This window comes from Carcharodon carcharias, chromosome 26 (genome assembly GCF_017639515.1).
Source record: "Carcharodon carcharias isolate sCarCar2 chromosome 26, sCarCar2.pri, whole genome shotgun sequence".
Classification (NCBI taxonomy): Eukaryota; Metazoa; Chordata; class Chondrichthyes; order Lamniformes; family Lamnidae; genus Carcharodon; species Carcharodon carcharias.
The window spans coordinates 32,046,608-32,070,017 of record NC_054492.1 but is presented as its reverse complement, the minus strand read 5'-3'; the positions used below and the strand labels follow the sequence as shown (position 1 = coordinate 32,070,017).

At 42.8% G+C, this 23,410-nt stretch overlaps 1 protein-coding gene across 4 annotated transcripts in view; it reads right to left on the bottom strand.

Annotated features, from left to right (window-relative positions):
- chd2 (chromodomain helicase DNA binding protein 2) overlaps positions 1–23,410 on the bottom strand; it is a 92,566-nt gene that overhangs the window by 36,566 nt on the left and 32,590 nt on the right. For all 4 annotated transcript variants that reach the window (XM_041174842.1, XM_041174843.1, XM_041174844.1 and 1 more), the window contains 12 exons: positions 22,677–22,847; positions 20,449–20,583; positions 18,428–18,561; positions 17,548–17,773; positions 16,512–16,612; positions 13,988–14,032; positions 11,972–12,153; positions 8,856–8,980; positions 6,250–6,466; positions 5,368–5,457; positions 4,793–4,983; positions 3,878–4,066 (listed from right to left, as the gene is read on the bottom strand). In XM_041174842.1, coding sequence (XP_041030776.1) covers positions 3,878–4,066; positions 4,793–4,983; positions 5,368–5,457; positions 6,250–6,466; positions 8,856–8,980; positions 11,972–12,153; positions 13,988–14,032; positions 16,512–16,612; positions 17,548–17,773; positions 18,428–18,561; positions 20,449–20,583; positions 22,677–22,847 — 1,806 coding nt within the window. The remainder of the gene's footprint in view (positions 1–3,877; positions 4,067–4,792; positions 4,984–5,367; positions 5,458–6,249; positions 6,467–8,855; positions 8,981–11,971; positions 12,154–13,987; positions 14,033–16,511; positions 16,613–17,547; positions 17,774–18,427; positions 18,562–20,448; positions 20,584–22,676; positions 22,848–23,410) is intronic.

Sequence of the window (23,410 nt, the reverse complement as noted above, 5' to 3'; positions counted from 1 at the left end):
GGTGGTGGAGGGAGTATATGTTTGTGGATGGGGTGCCAATCAAGCAGGCTGCTTTGTCCTGGATGGTGTCAAGCTTCTTGAGTGTTGTTGGAGCTGCACTCATCCAGGCAAGTGGAGAGTATTCCATTACACTCCTGACTTGTGCCTCCTAGATGGTGGAAAGGCTTTGGGGAGTCAGGTGGTGAGTTAGTTGCTGCTGAATTCCTAGCCTCTGACCTGTTCTCGTAGCCAGAATATTTATGTGGCTAGTCCAATTCAGTTTCTGGTCAATGGTAACACTCAGGATGCTGAAAGTGGGGATTCAGTGATGGTAATGCCATCGAATGTCATGGGGCGATGGTTAGATTCTCTCTTGTTGGAGATGGTCATTGCCTGGCACTTGTATGGTGCAAATGTTATTTGCCACTTGTCAGCCCAAGCCTGGATATTGTCAGGGTCATACTGCATTTGGACATGGACTGCTTCAGTGTCTGAGTAGTCTTGAATTGTGCTGAACATTGTGCAATCATCAGCGAACATCTCCCCCCTTCTCAACTTATGATGGAAGGAACATCACTGATGAAGCAGCTGAAGGATGGTTGGGCCGAGGACACTACCCTGAGGAACTCTTGCAGTCATGTCCTGGAGCTGAGATGACTGACCTCCAACAACTACAAACATCTTCCTTTGTGCTAGGTATGACTCCAACCAGCTGAGACTTTTCTTCCTGATTCCTATTGACCCGTTTTTCTAGTGCTCCTTGATGCCACACTTGGGTCAAATGCTGCCCTGATGTCAAGGGCAGTCACTCTCACGTCACCCCAGGAGTTCTGTTCTTTTGTCCATGTTTGAATCAAGGCTGTAATGAAGCCAGGAGCTGAGTGACCCTGGTGGAACCCAAACTGAGCAATGAACAGGTTATTGCTAAACAAGTGCCGCTTGATAGCAACGAAGATGACTCATTCCATCACATTACTGATGATTGAGAGTAGACTGGTGGGCAGTTGTTGGCTGTTCGATTTGTCCTGCTTTTTGTGTACAGGATGTACCTGGACAATTTTCCACATAACCGGGTAGATGCCAGTGTTGTAGCTATTCTGGAACAAGTCGGCTAGGGGTGCAGTAAGTTCTGGAGTACGTCTTCAGTGCTATTACCAGAATATTGTCAGAGCCCATAGCCTTTGCAGTATCTAGGGCCTTTAGCCATTTCTTGACATCACATGGAGTGAATCAAATTGATTGAAGACTGGCATCAGTGATGCTGGGTCATCCACTTGGCATTCTGGCTGAAGATTGTCGCAAATGCCTTATCATTTATACTGATGTGTTGATCAAACCATGATCAAGCTAATGGGAATCGCAGGCTTATGCACTGTCAAACACCATACCTACGATTCCACACATGGTGCAGGGTTTCCTTCCCTAAAGGACATTGGTGAACAGATGTCTTTTTTATTGAATCCAAATTTCACCATCTGCCTTGGTGGGATTCGAACCCGGGCATTACCCTGGTTCAGCGACAATACCACTATGCCACCACCACCCCTTTTAACCTATTAACTTATCTTTTAAGACATCACATACATCCACTATCTTGTGTAATTGCTCATCTCACTCAACACTGAATTTTGTACTCATGTCCTGGTTAAATGGTTTTCCATTCCTGCAGTCACCCCTGGTATCTCCTTGGCCCCTGCCTATTTCTCATCTACATGCTCCCACTCAGTGATGGTATTCAAAACTACGGCATCAGTTTCTACATGCATGCTACAGCTCTACATCACTTTTACTTCTCTGATCCCTCCATGACCTCCAATCGGTCAGACCGCTTCTTCCACATCCAGTACTGGATGAACAGAAATTTCCTCCAATTGATTACTGGAAAGACAGTAACCACTGCATTTTGTCCTGGTCACAAACGTCATTCTTTCGCTACAGATTCCTTTCCCTGGCAATTGTCTAAGCGTGAACAAGACTTTTCACAGCCTTGGTGTTATATTTGATAGAGATGAGCTTTAGATCACATACCTGCACCACAATTCAGGTGCCTATTCCTGCCTCCATAGCATCGCCCAGCTCTGCCCCTGCTGTAGCTAATCTGCTGCTGAAACCATCATTCACGCCTTTGTTACCTCCCGACTTGACTATTCCAATCACTGTTGGATGGTCTCAATAGGTCAATCCTTTACAACCTTAATTGAAGCCATTCAAAATTCCGCTGCCGATGTCCTGTCTCAAATTTTGCCCTGCTCAATCATCTCCCCAGGTCAGATGACCTCATCCTAATACCTCAAGAACCCATGAAATAGGAGGAGTAGACCACATGGTCTACTGTCAAGCCTGCTCCACCATTCAATATGATCATGACTCATCATGGATTTCAACTCCACTTTCCTGCCCACTCCACATATCTCTTGATTCCGAGAGATCAAAAATCTGTCTATCCGAGCCTTAAATGCATTCAATGATGGAGCGTCCACAACCCTCTGGATTAGAGAATTTCAAAGATCCACAATCCTTTGAGTGAAGTAATTCCTCCTCATCTCAGTCCCTAAATTTCTTATTTTCTTGATAATGTTCATGTAAAGCACCTTGGGAAGTTTTAACTTAAAGATGCTTTCTGTTCTTCCAATTAAATGAACTTAAGACTCTCGAGCCTCTGTTTATATTACAGGCCCGAGGTTTGGAACTACTGTGGTCAGTCTTCTCCAAGCACCTCTTGATACATTTATTCTTTTGCAAGGTGATAGAAACTAGACAAGGTGCAGGTTATATTGTAGACAAATTTATATTGATCACAAGTACTCTTCCCCATGCACTCACAAGGTGCTGGCCTGTTTGAATCTTGTTCACCAATTTAGTGATGCTGATGGCTGTGTTGGGATCTCAACCAATGTGCTTTGGGTAGAATTCGAAGAGAGCACAGCGCAAAACTGTCATGACAAAGCCGTGACCAGTACCTGAATCATCAAGAATAAGAGCCAAACACAGAGCCGCAGCATCACAAATACAAAGTTTTCTGGCTTAAAGATTTGCTATTGTAATGACATTGAGGCCATATAAGAACATAAGAAAAGGGAGCAGTAGACCATTCAGCCCCTTGAGCTTGCTCTGCCTTTCAATAAGATAATGGCTGATCTGATCGTGGCCTCAACTCCACTTCCCTACCTGCCCCCCATAATCCTCGACACCCTTATGGATTAAGAATCAGACAATGACCCAGCCTGCACTGCTCTCTGGGGTAGGGAACTCCAAAGATTAACGACAATGTTTCATCAACCTCCTTCACAACTCGAGGTTGCAAAAATGCAGATTGTTGCAGTGTAATTAAGGTGACAGTTTAGGAGAGGACATCCTGTTCATTATCCGGTTCCTGTCCTCCATATACTAATGATTGCAGGAGTAGAATCCAGATGCTTATTAAATGATTTAGTAATCAATTTTATTTTGGATGAATGACAGGTCATAGACTCAATTTTGAGGCTAGAAAAAAATTGCCAAAATATCATTACACTGATGCCTCATTGGGTAGCACCAGGAAGTTATAATCGCTGCTCTCTGCCGACTTAGCTGGTCTCAATGCTAAATGTCAGGGCGGGGGAGCAAAATCAGCTAGTTATTCCACTCTAGGGTATGGTTAAAAGATGAATCAAGATCTGGCTTATCTGTGATGTCCTCCAGGGTAAAATAGCTCTCAAGCATTTACTGCCTACGCTCAAATCAGCAGAATGGGCAATATAAAGAAGTGTCCAACATGTGGAAACTGCAAAAATTAGCAGGGAAGAGTAGAGGGATGAAAAAAAGACAAAATTCATTTTACGAGACCATCATCAAACCCTGGACTTCCACCTATTTGGGATCTCCTCAACTATTCCCACATCATCAGCTGAGCTCTTACTTGTAATACTGCTTCTGTGAGGCTGACATTTCCACTCTTAGGATCTGTTCAACTTTGGCAGGAAGTGATTTTTCAACGTCCTTCTTTACTCTGCGTAACAGGAAGGGCTCCAACACCCTGTGGAGACTTTGGAAACCATTTTCTCTTCCTTTCCCATGTTCCTCTTCAAAGTCCTCCCAGGAATCAAACCTAGAGAAAGAAAATTCAGATGCCAACCGCATGTCTTAATGCAGAAAGAAATATGTCCTCACAAAGCACTGTCAACCATGCAGCATGCCTTCAGTGCTACACTTCAGAATCAGCCCACATTCTGAGGTGCATGTCCTAGGGCTTAACGAATCACTGAATCCCAGGAGGAGGCCATTTGGCCCATCATGCCTGTGCCAGCTCTGTGACAGAACTATCCAATTAATCCCACTCCCCATTCCCTTTCTCTGTAACCCTGCAAACTTTCCCAGAGAATGCACAATGAAGGGCATTGGGATGTAATCTGTATCCCAGGGTTGCTCATCATCTGTTCTGCTTACGCCGTGCACTAGGCCAAGTTATTTAGGCTTGATACAAACGTTATTAACAACACATCCAATTACATCTGGCTAAAGGAGTAAGAAATCTGTATAACTTCACACTCCTGACTGCTATTGAGCAACATCAGCTACAAAGTACAGATGAGAGCATGAATGAATTTGGTCATTAAAATTCCTGATACTATTCACTGTATAGGTGCATATAGGAAGGATACTGCATGTAGCAGGTGAAGAAGGGCAGCCTGTACCTGTGGAACAGTTCTCAGTGTCAATGTGGTTAGGCTAATGGGGATAGGCAGGGGTGTTTGCAGAGGTGGGAGGTTAACTAAGCCTAGTTGCAAGCCTTAATCTAAGAGTATATTTGTTTCTACTTAAGAGTTTGGCTTACTTTTCAGGCATAATGAAGTGCAGGAGTGACCAGAGCTCTTTCAGGGAGTTCTGCAGCGGTGTCCCTGTTATCAGAAGCCGATGGTTGGATCTGAAGTCAATCAGAGTCCGGTACAAGAGGGAGTCATCATTCTTCAATCGATGAGCTTCGTCCACTCCCAGGAAAGCCCAGTTTATACTCCCCAAAACATTCTGACAGGGAAGAAAAACAGTCTTAGTAACTATTGATGAGGGAAGTTTCAGCACAAATGGAAGCTATTCAGCGAATGGGATCTGTGCCTCTACCCGCTCTGTGGTAGAGCTTTCCATTCTAACCTCAGTACTTTGCTCTTTCCCTATAACCTTTGATGATTTTCTTCTTCCAGCATGTATCTAATTCTTGCTTAAAGCTTACGACCAACTCAGCTTCAACAGCCATTTGTGGTAAAACATTCCATAAATTTCATAAATCTTTGAGTGAAAATATTCTTTTCAACCTCTCCCTCTGTGCCAATTCTGAAATTATCCCCCTTGGTTACCAATTCAGTTTCTTCGCAAAGTCGTCAAATTCCCAGTCACTGTCTGTGGGTTTATTACCTTATCTTTCAGCAGAATTTCGTATGTTGTTATCAGTACGTTAAACTTCAGCCTCTTTGTCTCAGGATGTAACCAGTCATATTCCCGGATCTATAATAGAAAGTTTTAATTAGCTCTGTGCCTCAGGTTAACATTCACTAATGGTCATGCAATGATATTTATCAATAGGCCCAGAGTCCTAGTCCTTGTGCGAGTGTGCCCACTAACCAAATACTTGTTGTACAAGCACACAATAGGGAATGCCCTTCAGCCATTGGTAGGCCTTACAACCTCAGGCTCTACCCGCTCGATGGAAAAAGCCCTTAATCACTCAAATGATTAAGGCAGGGAGTAACTGAACCACCGAGAACTGAAAGATCCCATGTCTGTTATCTGATCTCAGCAAAGCAATCAGAAAGCAACGTTACAATTTTTCTCAAAACTCCTGGTTGGGGGGGCAGGGAAAAACTGGCTGGCTCATACTCCCAAATCCTGATCACTATCCAGTGAGAGGAGATAACAGGGAGGGTAAAATGGCATTTGACTGTGCTGTCTTCATTTTAGAATAGTTGCTTAGGAGTGTAATAACATTTAGACAATTATCCTATTGTGAACATAGTAATCCATAGAATCACATTCCAAACTGGTAACTGAATAACATCCAGATTGCATGGAGACGTAGCTGAGCTGGAGTACTAAAAGGCACAATGAGCCCCCTGATCTGCAGGAGAAAAACAAATCGTGTTTGCAATAAGGCTTTTGAGAGATGACACCACCCAAGACATCGGCCAGTCTCTCAGATGCTGATTAACCTGCAGGGTATTTTCCGCATTTGACACAATTTCCAATTCCCACTGTTCCCGGATCTCCGCCAAGCGTTTGTCAGCAAGGTACCACACTAACCGTATTGCGGCTCATGACATCGCCAATATAGACAACCACATTCATGTTGGGCTCCCAGATGTCGAACTCTCGCTGCCAGGAGGTGAGGGTGGACAGCGGGACAACCAGTAGAAAGGGACCATAGAGCTGATGCTGATTGAACAAGTTTGAGAGGAATGAGATGGTTTGGATTGTTTTACCCAAACCCATTTCGTCAGCCAGAATCACACTGTTACACCTGGGAGGGGGAGGGGAAGGGCAGTGTAAAGAGACAAAATGCAAACAGTGAACTTCCTGAGCCAAAGAAAGTGTGACAACAGTCAAGAAATTAACTATTTAAACACCAAAAGTATTTACACACCAACTTGCAAGTATATAACTGCTTTGCCATAACAAAACATTCCAAGATGCTTCACATGGGGCATTAAAAAACAAAATGTGACATCGAGGCACATAAGATGATATATGGGCAGGTGAGTCACAGTCATTTACGGCACAGTAAGGGGCTAGTCAGACCATCATGTCCAAAATCTTGGTCAAAGAGATTTTAAAGTATGTCTTAAAGGAGAAAGTGAGGCAAAGAGGTGGAGAAGTTTAGGGAGAGAACTGTAGATTAGGGCGCAGGCAGCTGAAGGCATGGGCACCAATAGTGAATTGATTAAAACTGGGGATGCTCAGAGGCCAGAATTGGAGGAGCACAGATATTTCAGAGGGCTGTGGGACTGGAAGTTTAAAAGATTGGGGTGCGGGGGGTGCGCGCGGGTGTATGCATGAGGAGTTTTGAAAACTAGGATGAGAATTTTAAAATCAAGGAATTTTAAAATCAAGGTGTTGCTTAGCTGGGAGTGATAGGTGAATGGGATTTGGTTTGAATTAGGTCATGAGCAGCAGAGCTTTGGATGGTCTCACGATTATGGAGGGTAGACTGTGAGGGGCAAGCCAGGAACACACTGGAAGAGTCATATCTGTGCTTTTGTTACCAGACAAGGGTTTCAGCATGAAATGAAGGGGCAAAGTCAAGTAACGTATTGGGCGGAAATAGGTGGTCTTAGCGGCAGCCCAGAGATGTGGTTGAAGGCACATCTCTAGTCAAATATGGCTCAGAGGTTGCTAACAGCCTAATGCAGTTACTAGGCAGAGGGATGAAGCTGGTGGTGAGCGAGCAGAATTGATGGTGGGTCCGAAGACAATGGCTTCAATCTTACCAATATTTAATTGGAGGAAATTTCTGATCACCCCATTACTGGATGTAAGACAAGCAGCCTGACAAGTTAGAGATGATGGAGGGGGCAACAGAGTTAACTGTGAGGTAAAACTCAAGTGCTGTCAGCATACATGAGGAAAATTATGTTGTGTTTTTGGATGGTATTGCTGACGGTTAGCACGTAGATGAGAAAGGGGAGGACCACCAAGTATAGATCTTTGGGGGACACCAGATGGAATTGCACAGGAATGGAAAGAAAAGACACTGATGGCCATTTTCCGGCTACAATTAAATAGCTAAGAATGGAAGCAGGTGAGTGCAGTCCCACCCAACTGGACAATGGTGGAGAATTTAATCATGAACTCTTTATTGCAGTAGTTTCAATTAAGTAAACAACTTTATCTTTTTTTAAAATCCCAATGAATCACAAACTAATTGCCTCTTTTAATCAACCTGTTTTGTTTTTAAAATGCGTGTGGAAGGGCTGTAAGAGAAGGGTAACAACTCTCACAGATGGACTTAACACACTCTTCTGGAGTTGCTTCACCCAGCTCTGACCTGCGACTCCAAGTAGCTGTTAGGCAAGTGACAATGGCCACGCCCTAGTGAAACGCTTCGAGACGTCAGAACCAGGTGAAGGTCTCCTATCCTTGGCGACTTGGGCATTTGTCTACGCCGGGAAGGCAAAGATGGATTCCGGCAGGCAAGCAGAGGAGACCCTTGTAGGTCCAACCATCCTGAAGACAGTTCAGCACTGTTTATGTGGAATGATTAGAGCTCGACAAGACACAGAAGACGCACTTCAGGTCATGCACTGCATTCAGATCTATCTCCAGCCATTTAAAGTTGTCTTGCCACTGGACTAAAGTAGGTCAGGACAAGAAAGTGAGGCCGATGATACAACAGCTCTCCATCACTATAATCTAATTCACGTGTAAATGTTCATCATCTTACTCTCATCATCCGTTTTCAAAATAAGGCTGGTTGTGAAAAATAGCAATACGCCTAGTTTCCACCGCACTGGGTTTGAATTCCACCAAGTCCTTGCCACAGGGGATGAGAGTTTGAGAATTATCTGTTATCATCAAAACACCATTTTTCATCTCCTGAAGCAGCTGACTCTTGGTGGGATCCACAGGTCTCTTGTACCTCACCCTCAAAGTGGTCATTTTCTATGTGTATGCCAATTAATGAGTATTGATGACCTACGACCATAGGAGGCATGACAACTGATGCCCATCCTGTCCGCAACCAAAGTCCATGCATTTTCCAGCTGGGCTCACTGGACAATGATCGTGGATACCTCATCCCCTCCTTAACCCAAGGACATCAGTTGGCCAGCTGTAAACCCTGAAGTGTTGCCCAGCTGAAATAAATTCAATCCAATTCGTTGCAAACACATGAATTATATCCAAATCCATACTTGCACCAGGAGTGAGCGAGCCAGTTCAGGCCCTCAAGTTGGTAATCCCTCAATTCCAAGCCGTCACTGCCAATGTAGGAAGGCTGCTTTTTCATGGCAACGAACCTAGGTCTCTGTTTCAGCACCTGGAAAAGATGAATTGAATTTCCATTTATTTCTTAATACATGAACAAGCAAGGTCCCTTGTGAATAGGCAGAAAATACAAAACAGTCAGTGAATGGATCATTTGATAGACTTGCACAGCAAACGAAGCATATACCCGTGGGATATCTGACTTGCCTCAAGGCAAATACCTTGTCAACACAAAAATAAGTACCGTACCACTCATGCTTTTGTAATTATTTTGGCAGGCACACAAAAACAGTGTAATAAAGAGCAGGGGAATCAAACATTTGGAACTATTACTTCAGTGAGCAAGTGGTAAATCTAGGCTCCCTAGGGAGAAGGTGAAAGGCAGGATAAGATTTTGGGATACAATACAGGAATAACATGAAACATAACATATGGTAAGTGTAGTAAGAACAGGTAGGTTTAGATCTATGTCTCCCAAAGTGGGCTTTCCTCACCTTGTGTCAAGGACTGCTGTAAACTAATTGATAGAGATTGATCACCATGATTAGTCAACAACCCTGCTGTTATTTTATCATGTGACAACGAGGCTGGCAGGAGGTGAGTTAGACCAGAAAATATGACATTTTCCTACATTCTTAACTATTTATATTGGGAAAGAAAAGGCTGAAGACAGATATGTAAGATGAATTAGAGCTTTGATAAAGTGAATGGGGCAATTCTCCTCTGGTTGGCAAAGAGTTATCAATTAGAAATTGTCAGAGTGAGGGAAGGGGTTAGGAGAAATCTCTTCACAGTTATTACTGCACAGAGAGCTTTGTCTCAGGGAGTAGATGAGGCATTGATGATTGTATCCTTTAAGGTACAGTAGATAAAATATTTGAAGCAGAACATACAAGGCTATGCAAAGAGTGCAGGATAAAGAGGATAGTGTTGGACTGATCTAGAAGACCTACACAGATACAATGGGTTGAATATCTATCTTTCTGAGGTGTAATTTGCTGCTTCTCTAAGGACACTCTATCGCCAAGGACACTTACTGATTAAGCAACAATTAACCAAACTAGATACAAAGCTGTGGTGTACTGGGAAGTGCCATCAGCTCAACTGATGGTCAAGGAAGCTCTCAGCCTGCGCTAGCAGATTTTAGCCAGTGTTGATGGGAGAGATTCTACTGAAAGTTTCAGTGTTTCTGGATGAAGGAGGGATAAATTCAGCCGATGTTCAATTGCTACTAAATGACCCCTCCCACCTCAAATGTGCCTATGTGGACTTTGGGGGTAGAGCTCTGTGGTGATGCCTCTGTGTCTACTGAAAGGCACCATTCTGTGGATACTTATTCACCTGGCACCTGTGCAACAAGTCAATGGCATCAAGAAAGGAGTGAAGAAAATTACTAAAAAGCTGTTACAATGCACTTCATCAGAAATACCACAAGTTACATTTCCATTTTCTGAATCAAAGAACCATCTATTTACATCTAGCGTCACAAAGCTGATTCTAACCCTCATTTTCTTGTATGTTCACCCACTACTTAGCATCAATATGTAATTCCACTCCGCTAAAACAGGGTGAGGTGTGGAAATACATTAATAACAATCCACGTCATTTCAAGCTGGATACATTAGATAGCTCAGAAAATAGCTCAGAACTGGTGCAATATTGCACAGCAACTGGGAAACAAATCGTGTAAAAGTGCGTCACTATCAACACAATTGCAATACTAGGGGTAAACCAATCTGTAACACGCACACCTCTTAGGCAGACAGGTGCATGTTCACCCACCAATGGGAACTTAAGTAAGTAATCTGGTCTGACACACCAATGAAGCACTGAGGGGGTGCTGCACTGTCAAAGGTGCCAGGCTATGTTATTTGGATGATATGTGAACTGATTCATCATCTGATGGAGGTAAAAGATCCTGTAGCACTTTTTCCAAAACAAACCTGTGGAGTTCTCCAGCTAATATGGAATAACAGGAGAACAGAAAATGCTGGAAATACTTAACAGGCTGGGCAGCATCTGTGGAGAGGGAAACAGTGTTAATGTTTCAGGTCAACGGCCTGTAATCAACTTGCTCAATCTTCCCAGCATTTTCTGTTTTTATTTTAGATTTTCAGCATCTGCCATATTCTGCTTCTGCATCAGAAGTCTCCAGTTATCCTGTCCAACATTTAATGTGTAACTGGTCATACATCTTGTTATGCTTACAGGGACTTGCTATGTGCAAATCAGCTACTACATGTGCCAAAGTAACAGAAGCTGATAAAGTAATTAATTGATTGATGAGCATCCAACAATTGAGAGAAGTACTTCCTAAACGGCTTTAGATTCATTTCCACTTCACCAGCAAAAGCCTCCCCTTGTGACAGTTACATTGCTTTTGGGGAAGTGGCAACGTTAAACTGGGCAAAGTGCATTCAGATCTTGGATTTTATCCTTCTAATGCTGAACATCCAGTGTGCAAATGAATCATGCAAAGCAGGTACTCCCTGCCTCGCCTCTGGTTTGTACTGAGTTTGCCGACCTCAACCAAGACAGCAGTTGAGGCGTGACAACTGATCAAGTCTCGAAGGCTCTGAGCGAGAGAAAGGAAAGTCAGAAAGAAAAGACAGATGTTTTCACTCCCAATGGGTATCCAGTAATTCCAGCTGAAAGCTGCCAGTATATATAGACTCTGGATGAGAACTTGACGGGGTGCAGTTGTGCTTCCCAACAGAGTCAAATGGCCTGATCCAACACACCATCTACGTTCATGCAAGGGAATGTGTTATTTGGCTGGAGTGGAATAAGGGCGTTTGCGGCTCCAACATCCATATTCAAGAATCAACGCCTGGAAAGGAGCTGGGAGTAGAGTTTGGGGAGACTGTGGTTAATAATGTGTCCTACGTTTGCACTAATTAAAAATCCCACTTGCTCTTCCATCTCATCTCAAACAGCGAACATACAACTTGAGTGAAAACCAGCCAAGTTTTTAAGTGTAATGTATTTGAAAAAAAAAAATCACATTTAACACAAACGTGGTACCTTCGCATATGACAATCACCTTGCAGTCTTTCGAGGGAATAGTTTTGGAATTGTGGCGGTTATGGAAGGCATCAATGCACGCCTGGAACTTTCTGGAAATAAGCGCTCCATCCTCCCAGCTGCAGTCCACGTATGGCAAACCCATCCACTTACACAGGTAGTCGGGCTGGCCAGAGGATGATGTTTTGTGGCTGGAATGTGCTATAGCATAAGGGGCAAATATGAGTCACTACCTCAGTGCTAACATGCACCTTACTGTAAACAGCTACCAATTTTTAAAAAAATGCATTATCTAGTTGTGGACATTGCTGGCAAGGCCAGCATTTACTGCCCATCTTTAGTTGCACTGATACAACTGTCCGGCTTGCTAGGCTACTGCAGAGGATAGGTTAAAAGCCAACTACGTTGGTGTGGACTGGAGTCACATCTAGGCCAGGTAAGGGTGCAGGTTTCCATCCCTAAAATGCATCAGTGAACCAGTTGCCATTTTTTAAACTTGTTAATCAGACAGTTTCAAGGTCACTTTTACAAACACCAGCATCTTAATTTCATGTATTTTAAACAAAATTCAAATTCACTAACTGGCACAGTGGGATTTAAGCTCATGTTGTCTCGATTATTTGCGCAGGCCTGTGCAATGACTAGTCCTGGAATGTAACTGATATAATATGAAGCATTGCGTTCATTTTCCCCAGTGCTAAGTAGTTTAATTCTCTGCTCGGTGTGGTGCATAGCCTTACAGATCATCGCCATGTCTACAGTATTAGCATGGATAAGTGACAATTGTTTATTAATTGTGATTAGTTGTAGGCAGATGGGCATCAACTGGGGATTCACTGTGCCCCTATATATATATATATATATATATATATAGGCACAGACTGGAAGTGTGGTTGTTGGGTTAGGAGGCTCTTGCTTGTAATCTGTAATTGCGTAAATAAATGCTTGCAGAAGTGTGTAAAGATGGGCTCTTGTTACATCCTTCACCAGCTGGCTTTCTGGAATATAACAGTAAGGGAGGGAATACTAGTGAACCAGGATCTCTCTGCCAATTGCCATCTAGTCACCCTCTGCTGGAAAGTGCACATCAACCTCAGCTATGATGCTTCCTCTCCCCGGTCATATACGGACTGCTGACTTTGAAGGTCCAGCTTCACTCATGCAGTGTGACCACCTGGGCAAGTTAATAGGGAATCTTGAAATGGAATACCATGCAATGTTTAATATTGTGATGCACAGAACAGCAGTCAAGAGCATCTCAGGTGGTCGCCAAGCTGAAGGGCACACGTCCCTGCCCCAGGTCTGATACCAGGGCATTAATGGAAGAAAATGCTGAACTTAAAATGAAAACTAATACATCCCTGGCTGATAGCCAACACGTCTGTATGCTTAGATATTAATGTTGTTAAAAAGGTTCTCTTTAAATAATGTAAAATCAATTTACATTCTTCTTTACCCAAAGAGTGGTTAGAACGTGGATTTTTACCAAATGGAGCAGTTGAAGTGAGTTGATATATCTAGCTTCACTTTAAAGGTGGCTGAGTCCACGAAGGAGAAATAAATAGCAGGCTGGCTAGAATGGTCTGTTTCTTTGCCACAAAGGACTGAGTTTAATGCTATGCTTTTGTCAGTATGTAACTAAAACAAGCTTAAGCCACTGAGTGCTAGTGAGGTTTCTAAACACATGATTCAATAATGCGGTATGCATATTTTTTGGAATATTATTTCTTCTTCTGACTTGCAAAATGCTCTCGGTTAGTGTTTATAAATAGAGATCTTCACACCCTACGTGTAGTCTAAAGCAGTGCCTCACAATGTCAGCATACCTTTGTCATGTATAGAAATTGGTCTCTGAACTGTCAAACTGTCTTACACAGTGAATAATCCCAGATGCCAACGTGAGCCAGATACAAAGGACTGAAAGAGTGTACATGTCATGCACCCAGCATGGAATTATTAAGAGACACAGGAATTGAGACAGAGAAACCATCAATGGGATATGGTTTACATCCAAAGAGTTTCAGAAAATACTTACATGGGAATTCAGTGTGACTGGATGAAGATTTACTGGTCTTCATAGCTGAGGAGAAAATAAATTGTTATTCGGTACAGGCTGACTCAACACACTTAAAGCTTCGTTCAACAGACAGTCAAATTAATTCAGAAAACTTGAAGGTAATTGTTACATCACTGGTGTTCACTATTTTTAGAATGGTTTTGAAAAACATTTTAATACAACTAATGAGGTATTCTTAGAAAAGGAATTATTTGGAATAGCAATCCCTTGTTCCATTCATAAATTACTTCTACATAGACAGCATGCACTGACAGCAGGAGTGCTTGTTTTACTCATGACAACTATTATGAAAAGGCGGTAGCCTCCAAGTCTTTGCCAACATACGTAGCTCAAATCTTTTTGGGTTCAGCGGCCAGAAGAAGGTTGAAGTCCTAATAAAACAGCGGCTCTATTCATTCAATGAGGGTGGATACTGTAAAATGCACAGCATACTCAGGAGTCAAGATCTGTAATTAAGGGCCGATTGCCCCAGTCTTGGCCGCCGTGTAAAACAACCTAGTAGACGTCAACAAATGAGACCTCCACATATGCCCTGGGAAGATAGATTGGTACCAGGGATGAGGGACTTCAGTTACGTGCACTGGCAGGAGAAGCTGGGACTGTTCTCCTCAGAGCAGAGAAGGCTAAGAACAAATTTAATGGAAGTGTTCAAAATCAGGACAGGTTTTGATAAGTAAGTAAGGAGAAACTATTTCCGAAGGCAGAAGGGTTAGTGACCAGAGGGCACAGATTTAAGGTAACTTATTAAAGAGGTAACATTCGGACATTTTTTTTTGCACAGCGAACTGCTGTGATCTGGAATTCACTGCTGGAAAGGAGGAAGTAGATTTAATGAATTGGACAAATACTTGAAGGGAAAATAAAACTTACAGGGCTATGGGATAAGAACAAGTGATTGGAACTTGCTGGATAGCTCTTGCAAAGAGCTGGCACAGGCACAATGGGCCAAACAGCCTCCTTCTGACAGCAGTGAAATTGCATTTTATTGTTTACAGATATCAGAAATACTGTCACGCCTAACATTATATGCAAAACTCAAAATGAATCAACTTCATGCATAGAAACAGCTATACAGATTATTGGCTTAGAGTGTTTTAAAGAATTTTTTTTTGTATAACAGCACTAACTATGAGTATTCTGTTGGCTACAAAGCTTGGAACTCTTGCCTGGAATCTAATTTCAGTCTTGCCTGGATCACTGGGAAGAGCAGGAACAGGTTGAGTAAATACCACAACACATTATGGTTTGGAAACGTGTAAGTTGGCATGGAACAAACTGGCAAAGAATGGGTGTTCTAACTTAGGTGGTTTGGCAGCTTTAGCTGTGGACCCATTTTGCTGACCTCAGCATGGGAGTGGGGTTGGAGGGTGGGAGTGGGAAAGAGAGAGAGGAAAAATGAAAAGAAATGAGCTACTACAAATGATGTTGGAGAACCATTTAAAGCAGCCTTTAAAGAAGGAAAAAATATTAAAACAATTTAAAAGCAGGTATGTTCCCATCTGTTTAGAAAATCAGAGAGAGAAAACACAATGAACACACAGTTCGAGACAGTGCGTGTTGGGTTTGTCCTGGGATCATTCTGTATTTCCCGCTCTCTGTGCAATCAGCCTCACTGAAAATTTGAAAGGACAAACTTAATGAGCCAATTTCAAATTTGACATAGGTTAATAATCAAAACAAGTTAAATCAGAAACTAAGTTTTCTGGAATCGGCAAATCTTTTGCACCGTGGAGAAGTTAACCTTAAACTGGAGTCCTTGCCCCATCCACCCCTGCCCCATTCCTTGCCTAAAAGCAATTGTGTGTGGTGGGTGCAGCTCCTTGGGCACCTCATTGCCCTGGTAACTAAACACTCATTCTTCAGATGAGCCTATCGATGAGCAAGCAATTTGACTGTGGAGGCATCCCAACCCAATTCATCCGGATCCTCACCCTGGTGCACATGCATTTCTCAGGTCACTGTAGCGCAGCAAGAGGCAATCCTGGCTATTTTTTTTAAACAATTTGTAACCCAGGATGCTGAGGCCAACAGACATTCCTACCGCTTTCCCAGCCAACTTACAAAAGGCAGGAAAGGATTCGGGAACTTTGCATTCTGTACAGTTGTTATACTTATTAAGTCACTGAGAAACTTAACGCCAGTCTCCAACCAGTGGCTCCCTTTCGTCTGCATGACAATTGTAGTCTCAGAGATTAATAAACTGTATTATCCAGGCCACGACTGCATCTCTACATCTCCAGAGAATAACTTGTTTGATGAATTTAAACCACAAAACAGAGAGCTTCTTTTCATATAAAAGATTAGAAGTCCAGATCATTTGTAAATAGCACTTAACTTTTCAAAACCATAAAAAAGACGCTGAGCACAAACTTGGTATAATTGTACTTCCTTTTTGACTTACTTCCAATTTGGGTTATTGAAAAACACTTTCAACAGTCTAATTATTCCTTTTGATATTCAAAAATACCAGCTCATTCCTTACCAATCACTCTCTCTACGATCTGGTATTGCTTATTGAGGTCAAAAGCCATTTCCTGCTGACAGTTGTAATACTCTATATCTTCTGGAGACGCTTTGGCCAGCCTGAAATTAAGAACACAGAATAACTCACAGGCGACCTTCAGGTGTAATAGGATCACAAGTGAGAGGATACCAGAACTGCTTTGATGCTAAGACTTGTTGATGTGACTCTTAATGTTTGTCTCATTTCATTAGCTGGTGAATGGAATCTGATCCAATCTTCAGGCATCAGTACAGACACCCCCCCCCCCCCAAGTACAAGCATCCCAAGTTCACTTGCCCCAATGAAAAACGGTCTCTGATCGGTCAGTATCTGCCTTATTTGCCCTTAAACAAAACAGCTGTCAGACAAACCTTTCAGCTGAAATGTTGGTCATGGAGGTGATTAATTGTTAAGAAGGTTTAAACAAACAACAGTCTAGAACTGCACACGAGTGTTCTCCACCATCAGCTACATTTTCTCCTTTAATAATTAAAACAAACAGTGACTTACAAGCTGGATCTTAGTTGCTGATCTCTCACAAACAGAAAATGACTGCCACTGAAGCATGAATTCACAAGATCCCAGCAAAACTGCTGCCATTCAGATTTCAGCAAAAGGTGAGCCAATGGAATTTTGTACAATGCCCACTTCCACAATGAGAAGGAATCTAGCTCAGTTCTAGACGATGCCCTTCCAAAATCTGGAAGCATCTGTGGAATGCCTTTCATGATGTGGCATCTCAGTTAACCTGGAGACACAGCTAAGGAGACTTTCATCCCATCAGTGTGCAGGTTGAATTCAAATCTGGAACCCAAAGATCAAAGCAAGCTCAGCGAGCCCAGCAACCAGTCCTAAATGACATTTGACTTCAAATCAATGTTAAAGCCATTCTAGGTACACTACAATTTGCGCATCCTTATGTGGCAAAAAAATGGAAGTCTATCTGCTCTGACGATGGAGCTCCACTACACCAGTTGCAGCACAGTTACGATTTAATGAGAGCACCATGCATTACCACTGGTTTACTTCTTCCTCCTTTTTGATGAAGTTCTCTAATTTCTTCAGTCCTTTCACTTTCTGCTGTCTCAACGACTCTTCACTTTCCCAGGTGTTGTGGATATACGACCAGCCCTTCCACTTGATCAGATAATGCACCTCCTTCTCATCCTTCTCCGGATCGAAGTCTGCCCCTGGATTCCCATCAGCCTCTACTGCGTAGACTGTGGTTGGGGCTCCGACAACTGCCAATGGGGGAAAAAAAGAAATGCAGTAAAACCGTTCCAAACCACCATCTCCTCCAAAAGGCTCAACTACTAACCGTGTCATGGTACAGACGTCCCAGTGGTGGTGGTGGGGGATGTGAAGGTATAGGTGAGCATGAGTGAGACCAGGGGATGGGAGTTGGGTCAGGGCAGGTGGGATTGGGAAGGGGTAAGAGAGGAGACAGGAAGATGCACAGGATTTTCCTCCTGCCAATGGCCCAAGTGATGCTAGTTTGTATAAAAACAGTACATGTAACCATACACAGCAAGTCAATCAACATCTGAAAGACTAGGTTAATGATTTCAGTGGACACTTGACCTGCACTGATTTATCATGCAAACTAATAATCTCTCTTTCTACAGCCTATTACTTATTTCTAAATTTTTCAGATTTCCAGCAGTGTTTTTTTTTAATTTATCTCATGCCCTGGAGAAACAGAAATCCTACTTCTATATTCAAGAGATCTTAGCACTTTTCTATTTCCAGTCCAAAGTTTCCATAATCCTCAAGTAGCCAGAAGAGAAACCTGTCATTTCAAAGACATTTTGGATTCAGAAACAGGGGCTTTTTCTTCTGCCAGCTGGGGCGATTAACAGGGAGGGATGGCATATGCCATTCTGCACTCATCTCACCTCCTTTTTTCCAAATGCGGGAGTCAATCACTTTCTCAATGGTTTCGCTGTCATCATTCTCCTCCCGTGCTGGCTCTCCTGTAACTTCGATGAGATCATCTGAATCAGTCTCAAAATCATCATCTTCTTTATAACTGAAAACATAATGATAGCCAGATTATGACAAGCCATCCTCTGCCTCCCTTGGGATTGCAAATCAATCCTTTCCAAACCCAGACAGGGGTTGCTGCACAGTTCCCATGGTTATCTCCCCTCGTCGCTGATTTCAGGAAATGGGGAAGGGCAATTACAATTCTCAAACTAGCATGGTGAATAGAATGCTGAGGAATGTGAATGTAGGAACTGAACAAATGTCAAATGAGAGGCCAGCCAATTGTCCAGGCTCAAATCCAAGCATAATGAGGTGTGTCAGTAAGGTCTAGTCGAGAGAAATCCAGAAGGATCCTCAAGACGGCAAGAAGCAAAGACCAGCTGAGGCTCAGACCCAGACTCTGCATCCACCTGGAATAAGAGGAATAAAACTTTGAATCCTTTAAATAGGTTGCTCGCCATGCATGGGATTTGTAAATTTAAAACTTCCTTTCCAGTAATTTTCTTTTATTAACCTTTCTCCCTCAAAAGGTGGATTGATGCATTTCTACCAGGAGGAGCAGCCCTTTAGTGCCGTGCCCAGCTAGCCAATTTTGGACACATCGATTTCACAATTGGAAGGACAAAGCCTTGGAAGATCATAATGACCAACTTCAACCCCAATCTCATCCAAGACAAAAACGGCAGACATGAAATGGTGCAGATAAGGTAGATATGATAAGGTGCTACACAAATATTATTAAAATTTAAAATAGGGTAAGATGCGCATTAATAATACATGGCGACAGTGGCAATGTCACTGGGCTAGTAATCCAAAGACCCAGGTTAATGTTCTGGGCATATGGGTTCAAAATACACCAAGATGGAATTTAAATTCAATTAATAAATCTGGAATATAAAGCTGGACTCAGTTATGGTGCCCATGGCAATGATCACCAATTGTTGTAAAAACCCATCTGGTTCACTAATGCTCTTTAGGGGAGGAAATCTGCCATCCTTACCCAGTCTGGTCTACGTGACTCCAGACACACAGCAATGTGGTTGACTCTTAACTGCCTAAAATGCCTTAACTGCCTAGCAAGCAACTCAGTTTAAGGGCAATGAGGACTGGGCAACAAATGCTGGCCTTGCCAATGATGCCCACGTACCATGAAAGAATTTTTTAAAAATTGCAATAGGAAACTCCTGACACCAGGAAGTCAGAATGATATGCACAATAGAGCCACAGGCTGACAACTACACTAGTATAACAAAGGAAGCACGCTGAACATTTATATACTAGTAATCCACAGTGTAATTACAAGGCTACAGGTTATACAGAAGTTCTAAGCATGTCTGGGACACCCAGGATCTGTGATAAGGATTGCGCCATTGAGGTATATGGGGTTCTCTTGCCCTTGACTTGTCTCGTGTTACCATCTACAAGATGCACTGCAAGAACTCACTGAGGCTCCTTAGACAGCACCTTCTAGATCCACTACCACTGCATCTAGAAGGACAAGGGCAGCAGACACATGGGAACACTACCGCCTGCAAGTTCCCCTTCAAGCCACTCACCATCCTGACTTGGAAATATATTGGCTGTTCCTTCACTGTCGCTAGGTCAAAATCCTGGAACTCCCTCCCTTACAGCACTGTAGGTGTATCTACACCACTGTAGTGTATCTACACCACATGGACTGCAATAGTTCAAGAGACAGCTCACCATCTCCTTCTCAAAGGCAATTAGGAATGGGCAATAAATGCTGGGCTAGCCAGCTACACCCATATCCCATGAATAAAAAAAACAAAAAAATCCATTCCTCATCTATACCTCAGGCAAAATTTGATTTCACAGCACCGATCCCTTAAGATGACAAACTCAGTTCAGAGTAAGGTTTTCAAAGGCTTATAGAAGGACTTTCAGACAAAGTCACAGGCTCCACACTAACCTCACATTTTTTGTCACACACTTGCGTGTCTGTCGTTTGGGAGTGTCGTCATCATCATCATCATCAGAAGAATCCCTTCTCCTTTTCTTTCCCCTCCGAGTTTTCTGTCTTTTAACTTGAGTCCTGGCTGGTGGTCTAGAAAAATTACAACCGTCAATAGGTAAGAAGAGATTTCTAAGCAATGAATACTACTGACAAAGAGACAGTCTACCAGTGGAGTGTGATCTCAGGGTCAATCATGTCCTCCTTTGTTCGCAGGTTGGTCTGTGGTCCCAGCACCAAGTAAAACCAACTTTCTGGACTGCTGGTGGACCCGTCTCTTTAGTGGTGCTGCTGGAAGGTTTCCTTTCCTAAACAAAATCCAACTTCTTTTTTTAAAAAGAGGAATCAAAGAGAGGGTGCTCGATAAAGCATAATTAAAGCCCATGGGATTAAAAAGGGCAGTGAATTTTGTGCTCATGCAATTAGCTATAGGACAGAAAGCAGATAGTACTGGTGACAGGTTGTTTATCAGTCTGAACGAAGTTTACAGGGGGATGCCCCAGAGGTCAGTGTTGGGACCATCGCCTTTGGAGCAGGTGTAGGCCCCTCAAGCCTGCTCCACCAGTCAATGTACACTGATCCCTGGACTGGGGTGTTCAGGATATAATTCTGCAGAGGATAAAACTCAGTAATGCAGTGAACAGTAAAGAGGATAAAAACAGACACCCAGAGGAGGCAGACAGACTGATGAAATGTGTATAGGCACATGGCAGAGAAATTTTTCTTTTTGTTTGTTCTTGGGGTGTGGGTATCGCAGGCAAGGCCAGCATCCCTAAATTGCCTTTCAGGTGGCAGTGGTGAGCTGCCTTCTTGAACCACTGCAGTCCATGTGGTATAGATACGTCCACAATGCTGTTAGGGAAGGAGTTCCAGGATTCTGACCCAGCGACAGTGAAGGAACAGCGACATAATTCCGCGTCGGGAGGTGCTGAGGTAGGAGATCAGCCATGGTCTCATTGAATGGTGGAGCATACTCCTGCTCCTATTTCTTATGTTCTTATGCGAGTGCCTTGGAGGAGAACTTGCAGGTGGAGGACTGAAGTGATTCATTTTAGTAGGATGTATCAGGAGTTGCAATATTAACTGTACAGTATAATTTTAAAAGCGACACAAAAATGGAGAAACTATGGGGTGTATATACCCAAGCCTTTGAAGCCAGCAGAGACAAGTTAAGAAGGTTGTTAAAAAGGCATCACAATCCGGGGTTCAATAGAGGCACAGAGCGCAACAGCAAGCAAGTTAAGTCAAACCTTTATAAAACACTGGTTAGGCCGCAGCTATTGTGGGCACCACATTTTAAGAAGGATGTCAGGGCCTTAGAGGATGCAGAGGTGATTTACTAGAATGGTGCCAGGAATGCAGGACTTCAGTTACGTGGAGATACCAGCAAAACTGAATATTCTTCATACAGCACAGAAGGTTACGTGGAGATTTAATGGAGCTGTTCAAAATCATGACTGATTTTGACAGAGTAAATAAGGAGAAACTGTTTCAGAGGCAGATAGTTTAATAACCAGAGGACATAGGTTATAAGGTGATTGGCAAAAGAACCAGGAGGGAACACAAAGGAAAAAATATGTAGCGAGTTGTGATCTGGAAGGTACTGCCTACAAGGATGGTGGAAGCAGATTCACTAACAGCTTTTAAAAAGGAAACGGATAAATAACTTGAAGGGAGAGAATCTGTAAGGCTAACGAGGAAGAACAGTGGAGTGGGATGAACTGGGTTGCTCTTCCAAAGAGCTGGCACAGGCATTAAGAGCTAAACGGCCTCCTTCCGTAATGGATCGTGCTATGACTCTAAGTGAGAGGGTACAAGACAGGAAGTGTGAGCGAATGGATGAGAGCCCACAGTACTTTGCACCACAACTATTCGAGTTGGTTAAGTAAATGTACAGACCACAAAGTTCCGATGGTTTCAATTTTAAAAATAAATCTAGGATCTGATGTGAGGAAGCCATTTAATGTTAAGTCACCAACAGTTTTAAATTTAATAATGTACAGCAAAGTCAATAGCAATCAAAAGCAACCTAAAGATGAGGGAAGTCTCCAACGACTATTTTCTGTTTAAAAAGACTGGAATTTATAAGAAATGTTTACAAGTGGTTACAAGCTGTGAATTGAAGTACAGCTGTCCTAGAGGAGTTCATAGCAACAAGCACGAAAAAGACACTGCCCCCATCTCACCTCCTGGTAACTGGTCGACGGGCTCTGACTTTTCTTTCAGGTTCACTTTCAGCACTGCTAGCTGCCTCTTCTTCCTCCTCTTCATCCTCCTCCTCCTCCTCTTCCTCCTCTTCCTCTTCTTTTTCCTCCTCTTCCTCCTCCTCTTCATTCTCAGATACTGCATTTTTCCAACTGACACACAAATGGAATCAGACATTTAGTTCGATCGGAGAACAGGCACAATGGTGCAAAGATGATACAACATCAGTTAAAATTAAAAATATCCCAGTCACTATTGTGCCCACCTAGCACGGGAAGGGAGACTACACCCACAGTTTGCAGTTAGCATGACAACACGTTGACATTGACCCCATTCCATTTTTGCTTGGTTCATCATGCAAATTATGATAACAATCTGTTTCACTGCTAATGCAGCAACATGAAAAGAAACATTAAAGGAATAGGAATGAGAAGAAATGCTGGGAAAGCCAAGGCAGGTCAGTCAATGCCTGAGAGAAATGCTTCAATATTTTCCCTCATTTCATATGTTGACTTTGCTGTGTGTTTCTGTAATTTTCTGTCTACATTCCAAATTACCGTCATACTGCACAATTCCTTTAAAATCTCCTCTTGCAGTGAGAAGCCACAGTAGAGCTTTGGGAGGGACAGCATAGAATTGGAAGGTGTAAAAGCATTTTTAATTGGTTCCTGGGGAATTTGAGCCAGCAGTGGTTTGCTTTAACACGCTTAACATC